Source organism: Girardinichthys multiradiatus, chromosome 20, assembly GCF_021462225.1.
Source record: "Girardinichthys multiradiatus isolate DD_20200921_A chromosome 20, DD_fGirMul_XY1, whole genome shotgun sequence".
Classification (NCBI taxonomy): domain Eukaryota; kingdom Metazoa; phylum Chordata; class Actinopteri; order Cyprinodontiformes; family Goodeidae; genus Girardinichthys; species Girardinichthys multiradiatus.
The window spans coordinates 50970437-50991984 of NC_061812.1; the positions used below are offsets into that span (position 1 = coordinate 50970437).

Sequence of the window (21548 nt, forward strand, 5' to 3'; positions counted from 1 at the left end):
GCATTGACTCTGCCCTTGATAAAACACAGTGGACCAACACCAGCAGCTGACACGGCACCCCAGACCATCACTGACTGTGGGTACTTGACACTGGACTTCTGGCATTTTGGCATTTCCTTCTCCCCAGTCTTCCTCCAGACTCTGGCACCTTGATTTCCGAATGACATGCAGAATTTGCTTTCATCCGAAAAAAGTACTTTGGACCACTGAGCAACAGTCCAGTGCTGCTTCTCTGTAGCCCAGGTCAGGCGCTTCTGCCGCTGTTTCTGGTTCAAAAGTGGCTTGACCTGGGGAATGCGACACCTGTAGCCCATTTCCTGCACACGCCTATGCACGGTGGCTCTGGATGTTTCTACTCCAGACTCAGTCCACTGCTTCCGCAGGTCCCCCAAGGTCTGGAATCGGCCCTTCTCCACAATCTTCCTCAGGGTCCGGTCACCTCTTCTCGTTGTGCAGCGTTTTCTGCCACACTTTTTCCTTCCCACAGACTTCCCACTGAGGTGCCTTGATACAGCACTCTGGGAACTGCCTATTCGTTCAGAAATTTCTTTCTGTGTCTTACCCTCTTGCTTGAGGGTGTCAATAGTGGCCTTCTGGATAGCATTCAGGTCAGCAGTCTTACCCATGATTGGGGTTTTGAGTGATGAACCAGGCTGGGAGTTTTAAAGGCCTCAGGAATCTTTTACAAGTGTTTAGAGTTAACTCGTTGATTCAGATGATTAGGTTCATAGCTCGTTTAAAGACCCTTTTAATGATATGCTAATTTTGTGAGATAGGAATTTTGGGTTTTCATGAGCTGTATGCCAAAATTATCCGTATTAAGACAATAAAAGACCTGAAATATTTCAGTTAGTGTGCAATGAATCTAAAATATATGAATGTTAAATTTTCATCATGACATTATGGAAAATAATGAACTTTATCACAATATGCTAATATTTTGAGAAGGACCTGTATGCGTCATTCCTTTTCTCCAAGCTGACTTTGTGTATGTTCCTTCGCAGGCAGAAACCTGAATCTTTTTGCTATCTTTGTTGAACTCTGACTTTGGTTCCAGAAGTTTCTGGATGATCAAGACTACCTACGTTTGGTGGATTTCGTTTGGATTTCATTTCCAAGGACCACGCTGGCAGCTTCCTGTTTTCCTCCGTCTCCTGAACCAAGGCATAAGCGTACTCTGTCCACCATCCAACGCAAGTACCTGAACATTGAACGAAGTCCTGAACTCACCAAAGCTTATTCAACAGCACAAGAGAAACCATCTGGATTACTCTACTTCGTAAACCTGGACCCCGAATCCCTCTACCCCTGGCAACCTGACTGCACTTACTTAGTAAGCCATTTAACTGTTTATCATAGTTACTTTTCGTTAATTCCGCAACATAATAGTTCTTGTTTTCACCAGTTCTCTTCCCCCTCTTTCCATACAGTTGCCGATTCTACCGTTCACGTTCCAGTCTCACTTTTTGTGAATAAAACACCTTTCACTGATTCAGTTGTCCTTCAGAGTGTTCTTCTGTATGTGGGTCAGATCGATTACAAAAACTATGACACTAACACAATACAGGAATCCAGGGAAGTAACAAAACTAAACAGCATGAATCCAGTAAACCTGAATGAACTGAAATGAAGCAAGTAAAGAACATGGCAGTGCAAAGAAGGTAAACAGAACCCAAACCTCACACAGGTGGATTATGACAAGAACACTTCGTAAACAACAGATGCCTGCAAAACAAGACCACTAACATACACGGGGCACACATGTGCGTTGGAACTAAAAGGGAGGTTTGATATATACAGTAAAACGTGATGTACCTGTATGTAAAATTGCTATTTTTTTTTTTTTTAAAGGTAACAGGTTTGTTTGTTTTCTTCACTGTTTTTGGACAAAAAAAAAAAAAAAACAAGAACAGCATAACCCAGCACTTGAGTACACTACAATTTTATCTAGATAACATTTTCTCTTTCAAGTATTTCTATTATTCATAATAAGCCTAAGTAGTTAAATGAAAAATCTTCAGAATGTGCCATATTTTATCCAATTACTCAATTAATTGACAGAATAATCAATAGAATACTTGATTACTAAATAAATTGTTGCAGCCCTAGCTAAATGTATGAATGAACACGACATTATTTTATCTTGACAAGGGATGTCTCTCTAAAGAATTTTCAAAGCTATCTTAGCAAGAACAAAATATATCAGAAGTACCTTAAGTTTATTTTGTTCTGAAACAATCCAGTCATTCCCTACAGCATTCAGTTGAAGAGACATTAATGTTGTCATTTTTATGAAGCCACAGCAAACATGAACAGATAGCCCACAACCATGAATATCACTGGTTAGGAAATCAAGCAAACTCTTTCACAGGAAAACTTGCAGATGCACCTCATAACCTGTCAGAACTGTGGTCTGTAGCTTACATATCAGCTCGAATTCCCCATTACACGGATGGGATAAAGATTGGTAAAGAGACCCGAGTCCCAACCCTTGAATTAAAGTTAAGGTTGAGCCTTTAGAGAACTAAGTCTAACTCACTGTAAGTCCCCTTAGTTAAACATAACTGTGTGGTATCCACAGAAATGTTAGACTCTTGGCTGAAAGCTGATGTAAATCATTCATATGAACACCAAACAGTTAAAACTAGAAGCAGGTGAATCAGAAAACTCCACAAAATGGCATCACCCCAAAACCCAGTCTCAGGTGTTCATCAAGCATGTTTGCTGAAAGCAGAGGTCTCACATATTCCAAATATATAAGTTCGGTCATAATCCACCCAGGATTTACTCAACCAGCAGCAAAGTAAAACCAGAATTTTCACTCACAATAATTATTTAAATAGTTTGTAAATGGACTGAACTTATATAGCACTTTTCCGGTCATACAGACCACTCAAAGCACTTTACACTAAAGCCACATTCACCCAATCGCACTCACTAATGCTCACACATTCATACACCGATACGCAGATCAGTAGGCAACTTGAGGTTAAGTGCCTTGCCAGGGGCACATCGACATATGGCAGGAGGATGCTGGAAGCAAACCCACAACCTTCTGATTGCAAGACGACTACTCTTCCTACTGAGCCACAGTCGTAATTTCTGAGAAAAATTAGATTTGGGCCTGTTATTTCAAGCACAAACTTCACAGAAACCTCTCTGGGCTAAAGACGTTAGATCTGCAGTGTTTGTGACTGGAGTCCAAGACTGAAACCTGAGTCACTATCTGTGGTACCATCACATAACATTTGTGGTTTCAACAGAGTGTAAAAGAGTTCAAGGGCTATGAATATTTTTGTAAGGCATTGTATTTATGTTTCTAGCTGCCATAATTGGAAGTTGGGTCTCTCACTAATAAAATATTTACAATCACAACTTGAAAGCAAAGTTTAGTCATCTAAAATCTTCTAGTCAGAGAAAAATACAACAACTGGCACTTTTCCCATTTTATTTATTTTCGGACAAGCCATGTCCTGCATGCTGTAACTTATTTTTACACTGGAGACACAGGAGCACACATCATAATCACTGCCAGAGAATCCCAAGTTGGTATGGAAATTAAGCACAGAGGTGTGCACTGTGCAACTTTTTCAATAAAATCAGCACAAAATTCACTGGAGACAGCGCTTTCCCAACAAAGAAACAGCAGGACATACTGTAAACACTCAACAATTTACCCCTCGCCAAAACCACAAGATTAGGTTATACAGAGAAAGCAGTGGAGGCTTCGCTCCTCTGATTAGGTTTACAGTGGCCAGCGCAACCCGCCACAATCCCTCATATCTTATTTTTAGCAGGTGTTCCCAGGCTAGGGCACAAGACCCTGCTTTGTGTATGTTTGCTGCATGATGGAGGATGGAGGATGCTCAGGGCTAGTGAGGCCCATTTCTTCCCAGGGGATTCCGGAGCGAACAGCAGCCTATACTGCTGCCCAGGCCTACCCTGTTTCCCTGGGGAAGCCTCAGACACAGAGGAGAGGCAGGCGGAGCTATTTATAGTGCAGGAGAGGTAAGGGTAAAGGAAACAACGGAGAAGGACACATGAGTTGGATACAAAAGGAAGTCTATAGGCAGATGACAGTGCATCTGTGCCCTGTGGTGTCCACAGAGAAGTAGGTTGATGTTTTTGCAATGACTGCTGGAATGGAGAGAAGTCGTGACTCGTTGTTTAACTGGCTGCTACAACATTTCAACAAAGTATGACTGAGCTCATTGATTTCTGGTCAGGAAAGTTCACTCAGAGGTTAGCTGGGTTGAGCAAAGAAGCAGAGCGAAAGAGAGCAGGGAAAAGAGCTGAAATTTTATCAATACACACTCAACTTGCAGCCTCGAGAAGCCTCTGATGTTTTTATATGAGCCTTGCCCTCACACTCCATTTTAATAAATAAAAGTACTTGCATTCTTTTTCATTTTCCCAGTCAGAGCGCGCTCCATCCGCAGGCCCCATGCTGTCAGCTTGCACTGCATGTACATCTCTATTTCACACAGACGCCCTTTAATCATGTTCATCATTTCAGCAAGCTGACGTTTTACATAAAAGTTCTTATCATCCCTGGCTTAGGCCTAATGATGAATAGGGATAATTACACTCAGTCAACAAGTCTCACACTTAGGCAGAAATGCGTGCAGGTTCATACAGATGTGTTCAAACTGTGCAGAGGGTGGTTAGAGCAGTGTCTTTATGTGATTCTGTATATTGGCCAAAGACACAATTGGCAGGCTAAGAGAATAGAAACACAAAACAATAATGGACTTTAATGCTTTCTGTACAATTATTGAATATTTGGGTGGTACTTGCAGTGACAGGTCACGGGATTTTTAGATCGTCAGGTTATGAAAGGTGTCTGGACTTGGACTAATTAGTTCATAATTACATGGTTGGCAGCTCTTTAGAACGTTAAAAGCTCTTTGAGAGCATAAGAGGAAGTTGGCTAAATGTATCATCTGTTGGAAAACATCTTATATATTGATATCAGTCTCACATATTACATTATTGTGCTGTAATTTAAATAAACAAATACTGCCCATTTATTGTTTTAAATGCCTCAAAAAATGCTTCAATTCATTACATTTGAGTAATTCTTATTCAGAGCTTCACTAAGAAAATACATATTGGAGGATATGAAATATTAGATCTTAGAATTAAACTGAAGATGTTGGCTCAGGTACGCATTCTCATTCATACATCCAGCAGAGAACAGTAAGGCTCAAAGCCTAGTATCATTATGAATGAATGCTCTTAAGACTCAAGGCTGAGAAAGGTTATGTGAAGGAGCAAAAATGGAAGTTTAACTAGTTTACAGAACATGCTAAAAACTAGCAAGCTCACTTAACTTTTTCACCCAGCTGCTGAATGGCTTTTCTCACTTGTCTGGAAAAAGGTTTACAATCCATCCTGTTGTTTGATTTGTTTGATTGAAACATTTCTAACAGTAATGTTTTAGGCCTTAAATTATACATGATTTTATTTTTGCCAAAGATAGAGGACAAACCAGATGTCTTCATTTTCATCCTTGCTGCAAACTGAAGGTGTTTGTTGGCCACGGAGTCTTTGATATTAAGGAATATTATTTTAGACTGAAAGATTAAGATGCTATTAAACACCAGGTCCATATCTACAAAGAATCCTAAGACTAAAAGTAGCTCCTAGGGACCTCCTAAGTGACCTCTTAGAATTTTCCCGCCGTAATGTAAAAGTTATTCACAAAGATTCTGAGGCCTTAAGAGAGCTCCTAACATGAGGAAATGTTAAGAGTAGTGAGGAGGACTTTTAGTGCACCTAAGAGTGTCTTAAGCACAAGAGATGGTGGAAAGACAGAGAGAAAGCAGAGATATTCTCCGAACAATGAACATCATTGAATTAATAAAACACTACCACCTCGATCGCCCAGGGATCCACCCCTCAACAGTTAAGTAAATGAACACATAAACTGTAATATTCATACATTTATTAACATAGAGATAAGATTAACTTTATCATCTCCCTAGGGGGAAATTAAATAGCTTCGGCAGCAGGACAGGTTAAAGGTCAACTTCTAGTAAGGTAATATTAGGAAGGATGAAAAAATGATAGAAACAGTAATAAATAACCGTAAATAAAAAGTTAACAAAATTACCAACCATTTAGAAAGGAATTATTTAAATATTTACAGACTGTGAAAAGCTTTCAAAAAATACATTTGGTAAAAATTGGGAAAACTCAAAAAAAATATATACATAAATACAAGCCCTAGACAAGATACAGTACATCTAATCTAAGCACTATATACATAGAAGGAAGATGTAAATGAGGTGAAAAAGTATTTGCTGTATTGTACATGATGATGTCAGCAGCCTAAGCCTAAATGGTCATCTACAACACCCAACTGTGTGTGGAGAAGTTCTCTGGAGCTGCTATCTCCTCTCTAGCTTCTGAATGCAGTAGGAACCAGAGCTGCTCACATTCCAGGCTGGTGCTGAAAGAAGAGGGAAAAAAAGCATTGATCTGCTGGGAATGCTTGTTTGTTCCCACCGTGATCCCAGGACTAAATCTACCTTTTAACACTCCTCTCTTCTCCTCCACCAGCAGACTCTGCTCCTCTGTTCAGTTCGGGTTTTTTTTCCAGCTTTTTTTCTCCATTTTGTTTTGGTCATTTTACCAAACTAAACCTCATTATACAAGAAGGAGATCACAGTATAATGCTAAATTTTAATATTAATATTAAATTAACTAATTTAAAATAGATGCAGAATGTCAAGTATAAATAATAAGCAAATCAAAATAATGAGCATGTCAATAAGTTACATTCAAACATTTTAATGCTGTGTGACAATAAATTCAATTTTGCTACGTTTCATCATCATCATTTAAAAATTTCTGAATCCAGTCTAAATTCTATCATCAGTTAATTTGTTTTCTTGCTTCTTTTAACAACCAATCTCAGCTCTTAGAAGACAGCGTCACACCTAGCAACAGGGTCAACCACACCTCCTCACTAAGATAGGAATCTCTGTTGTCTCCTCGCTCAGAGTCACTCTCAGCAGCGAACTAAATCACTCTAAAGCTAATACTCATTCCCAGGGATTCTTAGGTTAAGTTAGGAGCTCTCTGAGAAGACTCTGAGAATCTTTGTGAATATGGGCCCAGATCATTATGACCTGTTTCTACTTCCAGCTGATTAATAACATATAAATTTACAAATATAGTCAAGTTAAAAAAAAGTTGGTTCTTTAAAAAAATATTTTCAATAAAATAAAAAATTTACATTTTACAAAACATTTAAGTTTTATATTAAAATATGAATTGTATTATTTGTATTTGTATGTATTTGCTTTAAATACATAATTGTTAGAACAAATGAACTTTTTTGAGTAATTTTTGTAAAACTAATTTAGTAAAACATTTGTTAGAATTGAAGTCATTCAGTTAAGTGCAAATAAAAATTATTTCAAAATTAATTTTATTTACTTTTTTTATTTATGTTTTAGCTCTTCAAATTGCATAATTTCTCCTTAGACATATTACTAATTATTTAAGGAAAAACATATGTGACATCTGTAAAACTGTATGTACAGATTTGTTAAGAAACACAGGGGCATTGTGCATAGCTGTAGAGCATGTGACACATGATTGGAGCTCCTGGTTGGAGCCCCGACCTCGGTGACCTTGAGCTGCATGTCTTACCCCTCTCTTCAGCCCACTTCCTGTCTGCCTACTTTCAAATAACAAAAAATAAAGGCCACAAAAAAATATTTAAAAGAAACACTGTTCTGTTAAAAGACAAACACTATTTGGGTTCAATGAAGTTGGCCATTTTGACAAATTCTTCCATCCACATTTCAAAGCTTCTCAACAATTAGGCCACTGAGTTATACTCTGAGGAAACATCAAGAAAAAAGAAAAAATCTTCCAAACTTATGCAAGCTTTCTAATTCAGCTGCTGTAATTATATTAAAGGGAGACCTAAATATCTGAGATTATCGCTACAGTCAGCAAAGTTGATGTGGATGAATAGTATAATGTTAAGAATTGTAGACAGACCTGCCACCAGTGTGAAAACCCCTGTTTGAGTTAGATCTAGATCAAACCTGAACAATTTCACATATACATTAGTGTGACTGCACATCAGTTGGTACATTTTACTAAGTTGAGAGAAAGGATTCTTACAACCTCTATTTTTATTTCATCAGGCAGGCTCTGCACATCAGAATAGAACTGCACAATCACTTTCTATAAACTAATGTATTGCTCCAGTTTTTCTCACTGGAAGTTAATTGCTCTCTCAAACAATAATAGGATTAAGAAGGCTGGGCTGAACAACTCTAGGTAATGTTTAGATAAAAAAAAAAATGAAGTCTTATAATTTATTAGATGTAAATTGAGCATGTTCCCTGAAAACAACTAATCATGAAAAGAAAGAAACAATGTTGGCATAGTAGCGTAGTCTGTTTCACTGACCAGTTGATATGTTTCTTTAGATGTTCTCCTGGTTCCTCCAGAAGTTCTCAACTGGTTTTCTGGTTTCCTCACACAGATAGGTTAATTGGTCATTCTAAAAGCATCATAACAACTGCTATAGTAAAGCTCAGATGTCAAAAATCATTGTTCGGTACATACCTCGATTTAAAATATACAGTTTGGTACGTTTTCAATCAATAACATCGATTTCTTTTACTTCATTTAACAGTGATAAACGAACATACATTTCTGGCAGTTCTATGATTTTATCAATATTGTTTTCAACAAAGTATGGCTGAGCTTATTGATGTCTGGTCTAGAAAGTTCACTTAGAGGTTAGCTGGGTTAAGCTAAGGAAACTGTGTTAAAAATCTTTACATCACATATGAATTATTTAGATACATAGACAATCCCACGTATGAGTTGTGCTTACATGCACCGTAGTGGCGCAGCAGAGGGGGAGTGCTGACAAACGGACTCCTCTCCACGCTGTAGCTTTGTATGGTTGTATGCCTGCTGCTATTGTTGTGTTGTGTGACAGAATGTAGAGTTAGGCATTTCTTTTCACACATAAACGTACTGCATGCCTGCATGTTTTAAATTTACCCTTTACTTTTTATATTGTCAGAGTTTCTAGGTTCTTCTAATTAGTAATTAATGGCTTTCTCTTACCTTGGGGTATAAATATTACGTCACATAGACATACATTTCTTTTCTCGACTGGACAGTAGGCTGTACGGGGACCTATTTTTATGTTGCCACATCCCACAATAAGCATGGTGAGTGAGGGAAAATAAAAAAAAAACACTAAAAGAGTAGCATCTTGGGATTAGCAAGTGTCCCGAACAACCATTGGATGCTATCTACATCCCAACTGCCCTTTTGTGAGTGAATCCAGAAAAATGTATTTTTCTTCCTTCCTGTTATAGGAGAAGACTAAGTGCTTTCCCAATAATTGTGCCACAAGTGATAACAAACAAAAAAACAATGGTTTCTTAAAATGGAATTTTTATCCCACTGAATAAATGTAGTCAAATTAAAGTTTTCCACAATTTGAAGATGAATTTATTTTAAGTTTTTGAACACATCTGTAACAGGATTGCTGATAAATGTGGCCAGCACTGTATGCACGTGACTAAACCCACCATTATATAGATGTTTGGTATTAAGGATAACAATAAAGCCTGAGAAACTGTGTGTTATTTCTCTGTTCCTTCATTTCTAACACTCAGTTTGATGCAATGCTACCGTTAACAATCCTGTTGTCCCTCACATGAACATTTTGTCAGAATGTGAAACATTGCTGTAATAATTGAACATACACCATGAGAATTCACAAATACACACTTGCTTACAACCTCACAGGGATACATGGCCTGTTCTGTTATTCTACTGTCAAAAGTAGAGGAGAAATAGATTTGTGCATTAAGAGGGATCGTATGAACACAAGACAGCTGATGCAGAGAACAGCAAGCACAATAGAGCAGTGTTTGAACTCCCTGCTAGACGAAGCCTCTGAATCACTCCATTAAACATCACTGGAACATCTGCCTGGGAGATCTCAGTCTCAGCTGTGGAATTCTAGTCATCTTCCTTCAGTCAGACTTGACTTTTGTGCTTTAAAATCTTTCTTTTTTAGAGTTCAACCATGAAATCGTTCTATATTTGAACCTTATGTTTGTATTTTTATGAAATCCAATAGGAAAATCACAGACAAGGGGCTGATGCAAGACATGGAAAACCTTTTTGTTAAAATGCCTTGTGCTGGAATTAATTTGTTTGCTTAAGAAAACTAATACTTAACACACAAAATATTATCGATGTCTCAGCAAGGATCACTTCTTTTGTTGTGTCTGTGTGTACAAGTTCCTGAAGATTTGTTTGCAGTTCTACATTGTGGATGGTTAGACTTGCATAAACTGACGAATTAGTTTTTCTACTGTATCCCCTCCCAGTCCCCCACCAGATATTAATTGCATCATTGCTGTGATATATGGACAGATTACCCGGTGCAAAGCATATTATTTCCTTACAGAAATAAGACCTGGGAGACATTCATCAGCCTGCATCGCGGCCAGTTTGGCGCCCGCTACATCACACGTGAGCATATGGCAAACCTACAGTGCTCGCAGTGGGAATCTGTCCACCTGCACCGCATGGATTCCCGACTGCATCTCATTTAACACGTCTAGTGGCCAAGATTTAGATTTTCCGAGCCCCCATTCAAACACATGTCAGTCAAAGAAAGTCAGTTTAATGCAGAAGCCACAGCAGAGCCAACTTTACTGCTGAATTTTTTATTTGTTTTTATGATCAGCTTCATGTTTTGGGCCTTTTAGCTTGGAAAGTAAATCATTTCTTTGATATTCTATTGGTTTCATTATTCAAACAGAAGGAAAAGCTAAATGGGAAAGCAGTAAAAAAGTATAGTGGAAGAATAGTATCTCATTTATGTCAGAATTCACTTGCATTTACTGCTTTAGCCTACTAATGGAATAAGCACCAAAACCTGGCTGTAGAGTTATTAGCTGCATCCATAAATATTTTTCACAACACAACTCTAAGATTTAAATGTTTTTGGTCTGAATGCAGCCTCTGCGAATCTCTGCTCATTAATTTTAAACACGATTGGTTGCTTTAAACTGGCATCTTGACCATAACTTGCTCAGAGAAGAGATCCCATATCCTAATAAGGACTTTGTGTCTAAGTAAAGAGAAAACATGAAAGAAAAAACACTGATCTGAATCAAATTCACTAATCAGACATTATTATTCTTTTTTGTTTCTTTATAAGGAGGAAAAAATATCCTATCTCCTTAGCAGGATGAAGACTTTCTAACCAAAGTTCTGGTTTATAGTTTGTAGAATGTTAAGTGTCTACAGTTCAATAAAAATATGAAACCAGGTCCCATAGTTAAAAAATAACCAAAAATAATCAAATTATCTTTTTTTTTTTCAGTGGAAAGTTTAATTTGTGTTTTGGCCAGAACCATTGCCAGATAATTACGCAAAAAAAGGTGTCTTAATCTGGTTTCTCACATCGTTAGGCAAGTATGGGTGTGGGACCTGAGTTTGAGCATTGATGCATCTAGATGCAAAGGCAGACTGGTTCATCGTGTCACTGGTGAAGTGTGCTCTAAGTTGCTGCAAATATTTTATCTTCATATGCAGAGTCTTATTACTATAAAAAAGCAAGGGCTGGAATTATTATTGCCCGGGAGAGTCAAAATTTGCCAGCAATATTGATTCAGATTCATTATTTTATTATATTGTTTGTGCAAAATCACAAAAAAAATGTCAAAAGGCTCTGCCAATCCCATATATGGAAACAGGTAGATTTACATTAAACGCAACTATTTTTTTTCCAAATGGAAAAGAATAAAATATTAAGTTTTTAAGGGATTTTAACACCAGCAAATGAAAAATATTAAACTGCAATGACAAGTTCAAATGTTCAAAATGTATTTTAAAATGCACTCAGTGACTCAGGAACTTTTACTTTTGTAAATAAATACTTTAGTTAGGTCTATGTCTTAAAGAAACTCTAACTCTACCTCTAAACCTTTTGCATGAGGTGACATTTCCCTCATACAGCCCTTCAGCAGTTCAGTGCAGTCTGTTTCATGGATCTAGCTCAGAAACTGCTTTGCATCCTTTTGTGTTCACTAATGTTTCAAAGTATTTCAAAAAACTATCAAGCACATCATTTTACACATGTTTAAATTCAGACTCACCAGTTTTTCCAGTCAATGACTTGACCATGCTAATGTGAACACATTTGACGAATTGATTGTGATGAAGGGAATAAAACCTGGAGTGGTCAGGAATCAATGATGCATGGTCAGTAGAGGAATTAGTTATCAGAGGGTTACAATTAATTTTATCACATATATTGAAGAGTTTGGATTCTTAGATGTTTACCACATATTGAAAGTTTAGCAGCTTTGATTATTCACAAACTTGGAGTTTGACTTTATTATCTGGAGGCTCTTTGTTACCTCAGCAGTGGGAAGAGGCTGGCAAGTTTACCAGTGGTTGTCAAAGCATAATAGACTTTCTCAGGGCTTCCATTAAACCTAATGAAGATTTAAATCCTTTAAGGGATTAAAGGGAATTGAGAGCTTTCTATCAGCAAATATCAGACAGAAGCTCTCTCTGAGTGTTTCTAAAGAAACCAGCCGATGGAACTTGAAGAAGGTGGATTTTAGACAGCTGCCACCTCCTCTTTTCCTGTCTTGATCTCACTGTGTGCAGTGTGCTTGTGAGCGTCTGCAAATGGTTGTTGCTCTCCGTCAGTCGGTCTCACTTTGTATCCCTCTATTACGCAGTCGTCCTTTTGTTTTAAACTTGTCTGATATTCATCTGTCAGCCTGCACCTGAGAGGAGGCCATTCCTGCAGAGACACCTCTCCATCATTCCCATGAAAGGAACATCAGAAGTATTTTCTCCCAGGAAGGATGTGCCAACACAATCACACCTGGCCATTACAGGGCTGCCAAGCTTCAACAACAATCATTTCTCAAATTTTGGCTTTCTCCTAAGCTATCCCGAAGAGAGACCCGTTAGCTCACATGCTAGCAAAGTGTACAAAGGTGTATTTACCTGCAGCAGCACAGCTGTGATCACAGAGCACAGCAGAGCCAGCTCACAGCTGCTGATCTTTGGCCAGTCCAGCATCAGTTTCTGATAATGGGGTGGATGGCACACACAGGCCTGCACCCTGGGAGACATGGTCTTTTACTGCTCTGAGGACACATTGGTATAGTGATTCCTACATTTCTGTTGACAGGTGGCTAACAAGGTTGATGTCTTCATAAAGACTGGTGCCTGCAGTAGAAAAACTCTTGGAAGGTGCCACCAGGTCAAACATCAGTAACCTGTGTTAGGAAGAACAAGCCAGAAGGAAGAAAAAAAAAAGTTTGTGTTTCCTCTACAAAGCTTTGACTGACGGCTGAAATCTACAGAGAAGTACCATTTTATTAATTTTGGCACCAGTAAGAATAGTTTGCAAGGTGGCCAATTAAACATTAGCTCTTCATGCACAATAAATAAAAATGTTATAATTAAGCTTACAAACTGAAAGTGCTGAGCTCAGAAACAGCCTGTGGAGATATAATAAAAGAGATTCTGAAGAACCGTTCTGTAAGATTCTGGAAACTGTAAAGTGGTGACAGGTGAGGGTATAAATGAGCATCCGTTTAAACGTTGGGTTTAGACATTCTGCAACTTTGAACTAAGTTATGTTAAAAAAACATAACTCTTGTTTCTAATAATCTTACCGCTAGATTTATCTAGACCTTAAATATAGTAGTTGTTGCCCCCCTGGTTCAAACCATGCAGTTAAATTACTTATTTGTAAAATAATTTAAAGCATGTGATATTAATGGAATCAACACAGGATTTTTAATGATTGTTTAATGATTGTTTAAATTTATATGTCCAATTAAAACCAGAAATTTAAATGCACTGTATAAACAGACATTTAACTATTTATTTCTTCTTGTCTGACATTAAATTAAACTTTTTCTGGTATAAGGGAGTTAGGATTAACAAAACATTTCCTTTTTCCTAAATGTCAGGAAAATGAGCGAAAGGACATTTTAGAGTCAACTCTATAAATTCAGAAGTTTATATATATTTTGTTAAAATTGCCTTTTAAACTAATGACGTTTGGCTATCGTTCCACAAGCATTTCACAATAGTTTGTTAGAATTTTGGGCCATTCCCAGAAATCAACAATTGCCCAGGATTGTTGCTCATTCATTAATTTAAAGTTGTAATGGAGCAGAAATGAAAACATCGTGTTCCCGCGCCCCCCTCAGGACTTCCATAAGTATTACAACACTTATCATGGCTCCTCTGGCATAATGTGATGTCATCTTTATGGTCAAACTTTTCTGTGCGGATACTGTTATCAGCTCCATGGGGGAAAGTGGCAGGGTCCCCACCCTGACTGAAGGGGCCCAAACAAAAAAATAAAAATGGTTAATCAAAGTGACTAGATTAAAACACAAGGAAGAAATAGTAAATATTCTGAAAAGATTGATGAGGTAAGCTACATTCGTATGAGCCACTTCAGGATAAAGTTTTTGTGAAAGTTACATACAGATGCAGGTGATATGAGTTAAAATATTAAGTAGAAAAAGCTTTGGGGTAAAGAAATGTACCCTGTCAGGGAGGCAGATGTGTCCTTGAGCAATGTGGCCTAAACAGCTTCACTACTTAGTGTAATAGCTGCGAGGCTCTTTTTGTCTGTAATGTGTGGTAAAGAGGTTTCCTATTAACTGAGAAATGTCCTCGTGCATTTTCTTTTCACACATTTCTGCTAAACATCAGCCAGGTCTTCTAGTGATTAAGAGTTGAGTAAAAAGTACAGCTGTGTCTACGTCCACAGCAGCAGCTATTTAAACCAAACACATTTTTTCACTGGAAAAACTTCTTTACATGTTGCTGAAGGAGAGAGAAAAAGGTGTACCTCCCAGCAGCCTAGTCGCCTTCAACGTCTGTGTTTTGTTTCATTTGCTTCCAAATTACATGTTCAAATCTTAAAATAAAGCAGAGAAAGATAAATTGCCACACGCTGTTCCTGCCTCTGAGCTCCTATTTCCCTAGTTGGTCGTCCTGCAGCAGAGGTATGTGTTAATAATCATCCACCTACAGTTTGCTCATTAGCAGTGAGTCCTGTTCTCTGCGTGGGTCTTTTCATGTTCCTCAGACTGTATGGCAACCTGAAGGAAAGCTCTCTATCCTCCCTGCTCCATGTGGCAGAGAGTCGGTGTGCAGGAGTGAAATCAGGAACAGAGCTCAGCAATAGGAAGGGGCTGTGTAGAGAAAACCCAGGTACCATGCAGGGAGATGATTCACTACACGCTCACATCAGATGCACCACTGTTGGTCTGTGATTCTGAAATAAGCACATTTGCCCCAAACATTACCTGATAGAACCTAGATTGATTGTGTCTCTTTCATACTGGCAGTTTACAGTGGGTTCCACTTCCAGTTTATCCCGGCCCTGGTGTCCTGTTTCAAGGTATAGTCTTGGTTTGGTGTAAATACCACATTTGGGTTGGATGTCCTGTTTATGAGAGACAGGGAAGTGCTTTTAACAGTCATAACAGCTTACAGAAGCAATCCCCCTCCCAAACCTGTTGCTGGAAAATGTCAGCCAGCTGTATATATTTTTTATTTATTTAATTTTTTTAATTTAATTTTAATATGACAACAACATAGAACATTTTACAAGATATTTTGAATACAAGATGATTTACACAAGTTATTAGAGAGGCACCAGAAAACCTGCAGGGTCTTACTTTACTTTACTAGCTCTGCAAAAACAACAACATGCTTTGGTGTGGACGTTGTTACTGACAGATGTAGACTCAGAGAGCTGTTTTATTATTAGCATGGTCTTAAAATGGAATTTAGAGGAAGCACAAAAGATGCAAGAAAATAGGTTCATTCAGGCTGCCACCACAGGAAGTTAGACTTAGAACGTTACAAGCTGAACGTAAAAAAGCAAAGTCTCTCTGTTATATCTATCGTCAAGCAAACTGGATTCAGATATATTTGCAGCCGATTGGCTGGCTAGTATAAAGTAAGAGTTTACCTACAGGAAATACACCCTTAGTAAAGCCAACCATGTCAGGCATTTATTCAGATAGTATACAAACATTTGTATATAATTATTTATAGTCCTAAAAGAGAAATCATAGCTCACTAAAATCTGAATTGGCATGTCAGAGGTTTCAATATCGCTGAACATTCAGTAAATCTTTTTCACAGCTCTTTATAAACACACTGGCAACAAGCTCTGAGACTTATTGTTATTGTCAGCCAAATTAACACAACTAAAGGTAAACAACACTTACAGTTCATTAACTAGCTAACATCAATCTGTTATTTAATCAACAGTTAATTATTTTCCGCGTAGGTGAGATTATTGTGTAAAGCTGTTTTACTTAAGTTTCCATGGTCCTTGTACACAGCCTGCTAGCACTCTGGTGTTATAGTTGGTGCTTACTTTAAATGTTATCTGGACACTTGAGATTGATTTAGGATTTCTGCCTTGAATATTTATACGTACATCAAAGAAAAAACATGAAAGAGCTAACCCTGATTTCTAACAGAGAGACTGTCAACACACACATCTGTATATCCAAATAACCAGAAATAATCTCAATAAAATATTAAAGGTGGTTGATCCCGTTTCATTTGTTTCCGGTTTTGGTTAATACCAGAATACTGTAAAATGATGTGGCATTTTCTCTGAAGGTCATACAGAATCTCCCTAGTTCGTCCCTTGTCATTTCAGATAAAGATGACTATTAAAACAATGGTCTATAAAGCCCTACTTAGAATAGACATTTACCTAAATATTACAATGATACTATTGCAAAAATAAAGAATTCTCATCTTTAGTCATTGGTACTTTTTAAATGAGACAACTGGCACACCTGAGCTCTTTAATAAAACACTGTGGTGAATAGCCTGTGAATACATAGGAAGACAAGGCTTTACCTATACAAATGGACTCTAAAAACAGAAACAAAAACAAAAAGACTATTGGTAAAATCCATGAGCGTGGGCGTAGTGCTGGTGGTGTGGGGATTTAGCGCACGACCACATAAAGAGGCTATAGCCCTCAAAGCAGCCGTCCCGGGTTCGAGTCCCGGACCTGGCAACCTTTGCTGAATGTCTCCCCCTCTCTTTGCCCCTCCTTCCTGTCTACCAACTATCAAACATAAAGGCCTCTAGTGCCGAAAAAAAAAATTGTTTAAAAAAAATAAATAAATCCATGAACGTTGTCATGAACAACAATGGCAAAAAAATAGTAATGACCGAACCAGTTATAAAGTTTATTGGAATAATTATCGGTGTAACTATTATCACTATATGTTTTGTTCATTTCATTTGAACATTGTTTAATTTCTAACTGTTTTAGGAGTTTGTTGGTCTTCATTTCATAGATATTGTAGATGTGTTTTTAACCAATCACAAGTGGCCTAGGATATATCAGGAAATCTGCTGTGACCATCATTGCCCCCTAAAAAGCTATAAATGCCGTGATTATTTTTAATACTTCTAGAAACAATCCTTGCTTTTTTGTGTTGCATCTTTTCTTTTTGATAAAATAATACATAACATAAAAAAGATATACTGGCTTCCAAGACTTTAGTCTTCTAATTTTTTTCTTTTATAAACTAATTATTTTGACTTGTCTTTTTCATTGAACTGAGATTATAAACTATACAGAAAGGATAATGGCTACTTTTTCATAGATATGCAGATTTAATATGATAGCAAAGTATTACAAATGTTTGTAAAAACTGAGCAGATCCTTAAAGAGAAATAAAGAAAACAAAGCAAGCAAGGTCCTGGACTCAATCCCAGCTGAATAAATATTGTCACCTAAAAATGTTTTCCCTTCCACCTCTAAATTCCTGCTAACGTGGCACAGTCTCACCCCTGCCGTCTTGTTTCTACTATTTGATATGAAAATAAGTAACATTTTCATTTGGTAACTGTAAAAATAACTCTCTACCATACAATGGATTCAGTGCAAGATTCGTTCTTGTCAACATACAAAGCCATAAAAATTTCAGAATATTCTTTGCTTTCTATTTTTGTCTTTTTGTTTCTTGAGCCCAGACCTAACCTCCGTACTTATACACTCACAGAAATCTCCACATACAGGGAATGGCTTTAGTGCAAATAGAGTCAAAAGTATAACTTGGCCTCAGTGTGACAGCAGGCACCAACAAAATAAATTGTTAACACTTAAAGATTGAAGCCAACCTGGAATAAAACTAAATGGCTGACGGGCCTTGCCTGCTGTTATGTGCTCTATTCAGACATCCACTGTCAGTGCATTTGTACGCCCGCCTGTTGTGCAGCTCTTCACGGCTGTAGGAGCAGATTTGCTTTAAGCGTTTGCACCAGTAAAATTTCAGACTCTTCGTGCATTCCAAAGATGAACTCCTTCATTCAGTGGAAATTACATATTTGCAACTGACTTAAAAGTTGGCCTTTCGCTGAAGCAAAGCAAATGCAAGAATTTATTTTACTTTTCAGGAGACTGACTTATTTTCATAAATGAATTAGAAAACTAATTTCTCTCTTTCTAAATCTATCATTTATGTTTTGGGCCCGATAAGACTTGAATAAAATGTTTCCCTTATTCTAAACATAACAAAGGCCGTGGTTTTCTATTATCTTACTTGCCTCAGTTATTTTGGATGCAGTTGAAATTAAATTAATTTTGAATTGTGTCGGTTAAAGAGAAACCACTGATGCATTTGAAGTTGTATTATTAGAGAAAGGTATGTTAAAACATATGGTGTAATGACTTCTAGGGTCTCGAATTTAACGTTACACCTCAACACTCTTTCTAAACTAATTTCTAACACTGATAAAACGTTCTGTTTAAGGTGGAAAGCCAGCCTTGAAACACTATATTTATGAAGGCTAAAATGGCTAAAGGAACTTTCTTGACCAACACTGATGAAGAAAACTCAGTTTAGTTAAAATTATATTTCCTAGTTTTGCTTCCAGATTTTCTGCCCTTCTTACTCTGTTTTCTAAAAACATTCCCAGCGTTTTTGTCCAATCAATCCTAAGTCTTATCTTGCGGCAGCGAACTGGTTTCAATCGACTGATCAGTGGTCTCAGACCTGCAGATGAAAGACGGACAGTGAAATAAGCTCAGCAAACAGCTGAGAATCACACTGCAAAGTTGTTAACTTCAAGCTTGAAAGGGAACATAGCTAAATATGTTCACTTGAAATTAATATTTTTTATTATTTTTGTTCAAACGAGCGCAGTAAAGGAAAAAAAAATCACAGAGATTAAATTTGAATTATTTTTGCAGATAATCTGAAACTCTCTCTGACTGACCGGAGGTGGACTGGCTCTCTCCACTGCAACTTTTCACCCAAGGTTTTGGAACGTTTTCCATTTTAAAATTGCATATGTTTTCACATGCGATGTTTTAGATTTGTCCAACAGTTTTTATATCAGTCTCAACATTTGAGGAAAAAAACATCAATTTAGTTTTGTGTTTAGAATTTCCAGACATTTTGAAACAATTCAGTTCCAAAATTAGCTTACAATTCAGCAGATTGGTAAAGGGCTGTTTAATAGATGTGTACAATCTGGATCGGTTTATCCCATAATAAATACAGACACTTTCTTTCCCAAACTTAATCTTGTAAAACAGTAAAATAGAACACAGCATTTGGCCTATACTCCCTATTCCCAAAAAGGAGAGTGTCAGTGCTTTGTTTGGCAAGGAGCTCTGACCAAATAAAACTACTACAGGTTCTAAATCAAAAGATCAATTATATAGCATATATATATATATATATATACTCAGTTTTTATATAATCTGTTTTTTTATCATTTAGAGAATGTAATGTAGACGTCTGGAAGATCAAACATGTTCCATATCTAATTTTCTTAATTATCTAAACCTATTCAGACGGCTCAAATTTATTCCATGCATTTCTACACTTTTAAAGAATGCCTAGGAACCCTACGGTTTAGGACCACAGACGGCTTCACATTTGAACTAAAGACTCAACTCTTTCTTTTATTCCTCCAGCGCTGCTAACACTGGATGCTGCAGTTACTGGGCCTTCTGGGAAGAGACTAAACTCTATGCTCGATCCTAAATTGAATGAAATAATTTCCCCCTGTGGAACATCCGTTGAACCGGTGACAACAGTTTTCCGTCTCCGGGTGGAAAGATGCAGGGCTGGGGAATGAAAGAACACAAAGCCTCGCTTGAGCATCGAGATGTTTGTAACAAAGAGGCTGCTGGAAAAACTCCACATGAGAAAAAAAACACTGCAGATCAGCAGGAAGAGGATGTACTCGGAGGACATATGGAAAAAGCGAGCGGAGATTCTCTGTCACGTCACAGCAGACGCGCTCGGACCATCGCTGGCACGCAATCGCCAAATATCAGAAATTTCAGGATGAGTTTGCGCACGCAACAAAACACATGCAGATATCTTCAAAGTTGTTCAGAGAAAACTTGCCTGCCATTCTCTGGCTTCAGACACACAAACACACTCCAAAGAATACTTGACCTATCATTCAAATGAGAACACAGTCCAGGTCTTACCTTCGTTGCTGTTGGTTCCTGCGGCCACCACAGCCTGGAGTGATATAGTCCACAGCAGCATCACAGACAGCCCCGGATCTGAAGCCATGGTTGTTCTCCTGCACACTGCCAGTCTCCCTCTGCCTTTCTCCCCCTGTCTCTTGCTCTTTCCTCCGCTCCTTCTTCTTTCTGCTGCTCCTCGTGTCCCAGGGTTGAAGAGACAGCGCTGAGCAGTGTGTGTGTGAAAGAGAGAGTGTGTGTGTCTTGCTGTGAGCTCATTTGAGTTGGAGTTAGAACCTGACTCCTCGGCTCGCTTCTATCTGCCGGCTTCCTCTCGCTCACGTACGGGTGTGGGAGGGGGACGAGGGGAGAACATGTCTGTTAGAGTCGCAGCATCCAATCAGAGCAGGGAGTCACGCTAAACGCTCGCGAGGTCACCACACCTCCATCCCACCTGCCTGGCCAACTCTCATTCTCTGTTTATCTCTCTGGGTCATGGGTTCGGCACACTGCACCTCACTCTGTTATTTACCCTCATTTATCATTGGCTCTGCTCTCCCTAACACACACACACACACACACACACACACACACATACAGCAACATTCACACTCTCACCTACCCAGTGGCAAATAACTGACTGTGAGATTAACCCAAACAGCATCATGTCTGCACGGCCAAATGGTGATGATCGGTTATCAATGTTCAGCACTGCATTTATATAGGAACCTACCCTGTTTTCAGGTGTAGGACTGTGAGTCAGTATGCCATTAAATATGTGTCTGTGTTTGATCTCTAGATCTATTCATCTACTGAACTGCAGATCAATGAACCTGTCCCGATCAATTGTTTTCTCCTGTCACACTCCACACATCAACACCTTCAGGGACCACTGCACTGGCAGCAAAATCTGTGCATTGTTACCCCCCCCCCCAAAAAAAAAGCACAAAATTCAGATTTTTTTCTACAGTACCCAAAATCTGCATTGATGCGGTGCAAAAATGATTAT

The 21548-nt window shown here is 38.1% G+C and overlaps 1 protein-coding gene across 1 annotated transcript in view; it reads right to left on the reverse strand.

The window, feature by feature from the left end:
* epha8 (eph receptor A8) overlaps positions 1-21284 on the reverse strand; it is a 342530-nt gene extending 321246 nt beyond the window's left edge. Inside the window, exon 1 of the mRNA XM_047347467.1 lies at positions 20561-21284. Coding sequence (XP_047203423.1) covers positions 20561-20648 — 88 coding nt within the window. The 5' untranslated portion in view covers positions 20649-21284. The remainder of the gene's footprint in view (positions 1-20560) is intronic.
* Positions 21285-21548: the final 264 nt, after the last annotated feature.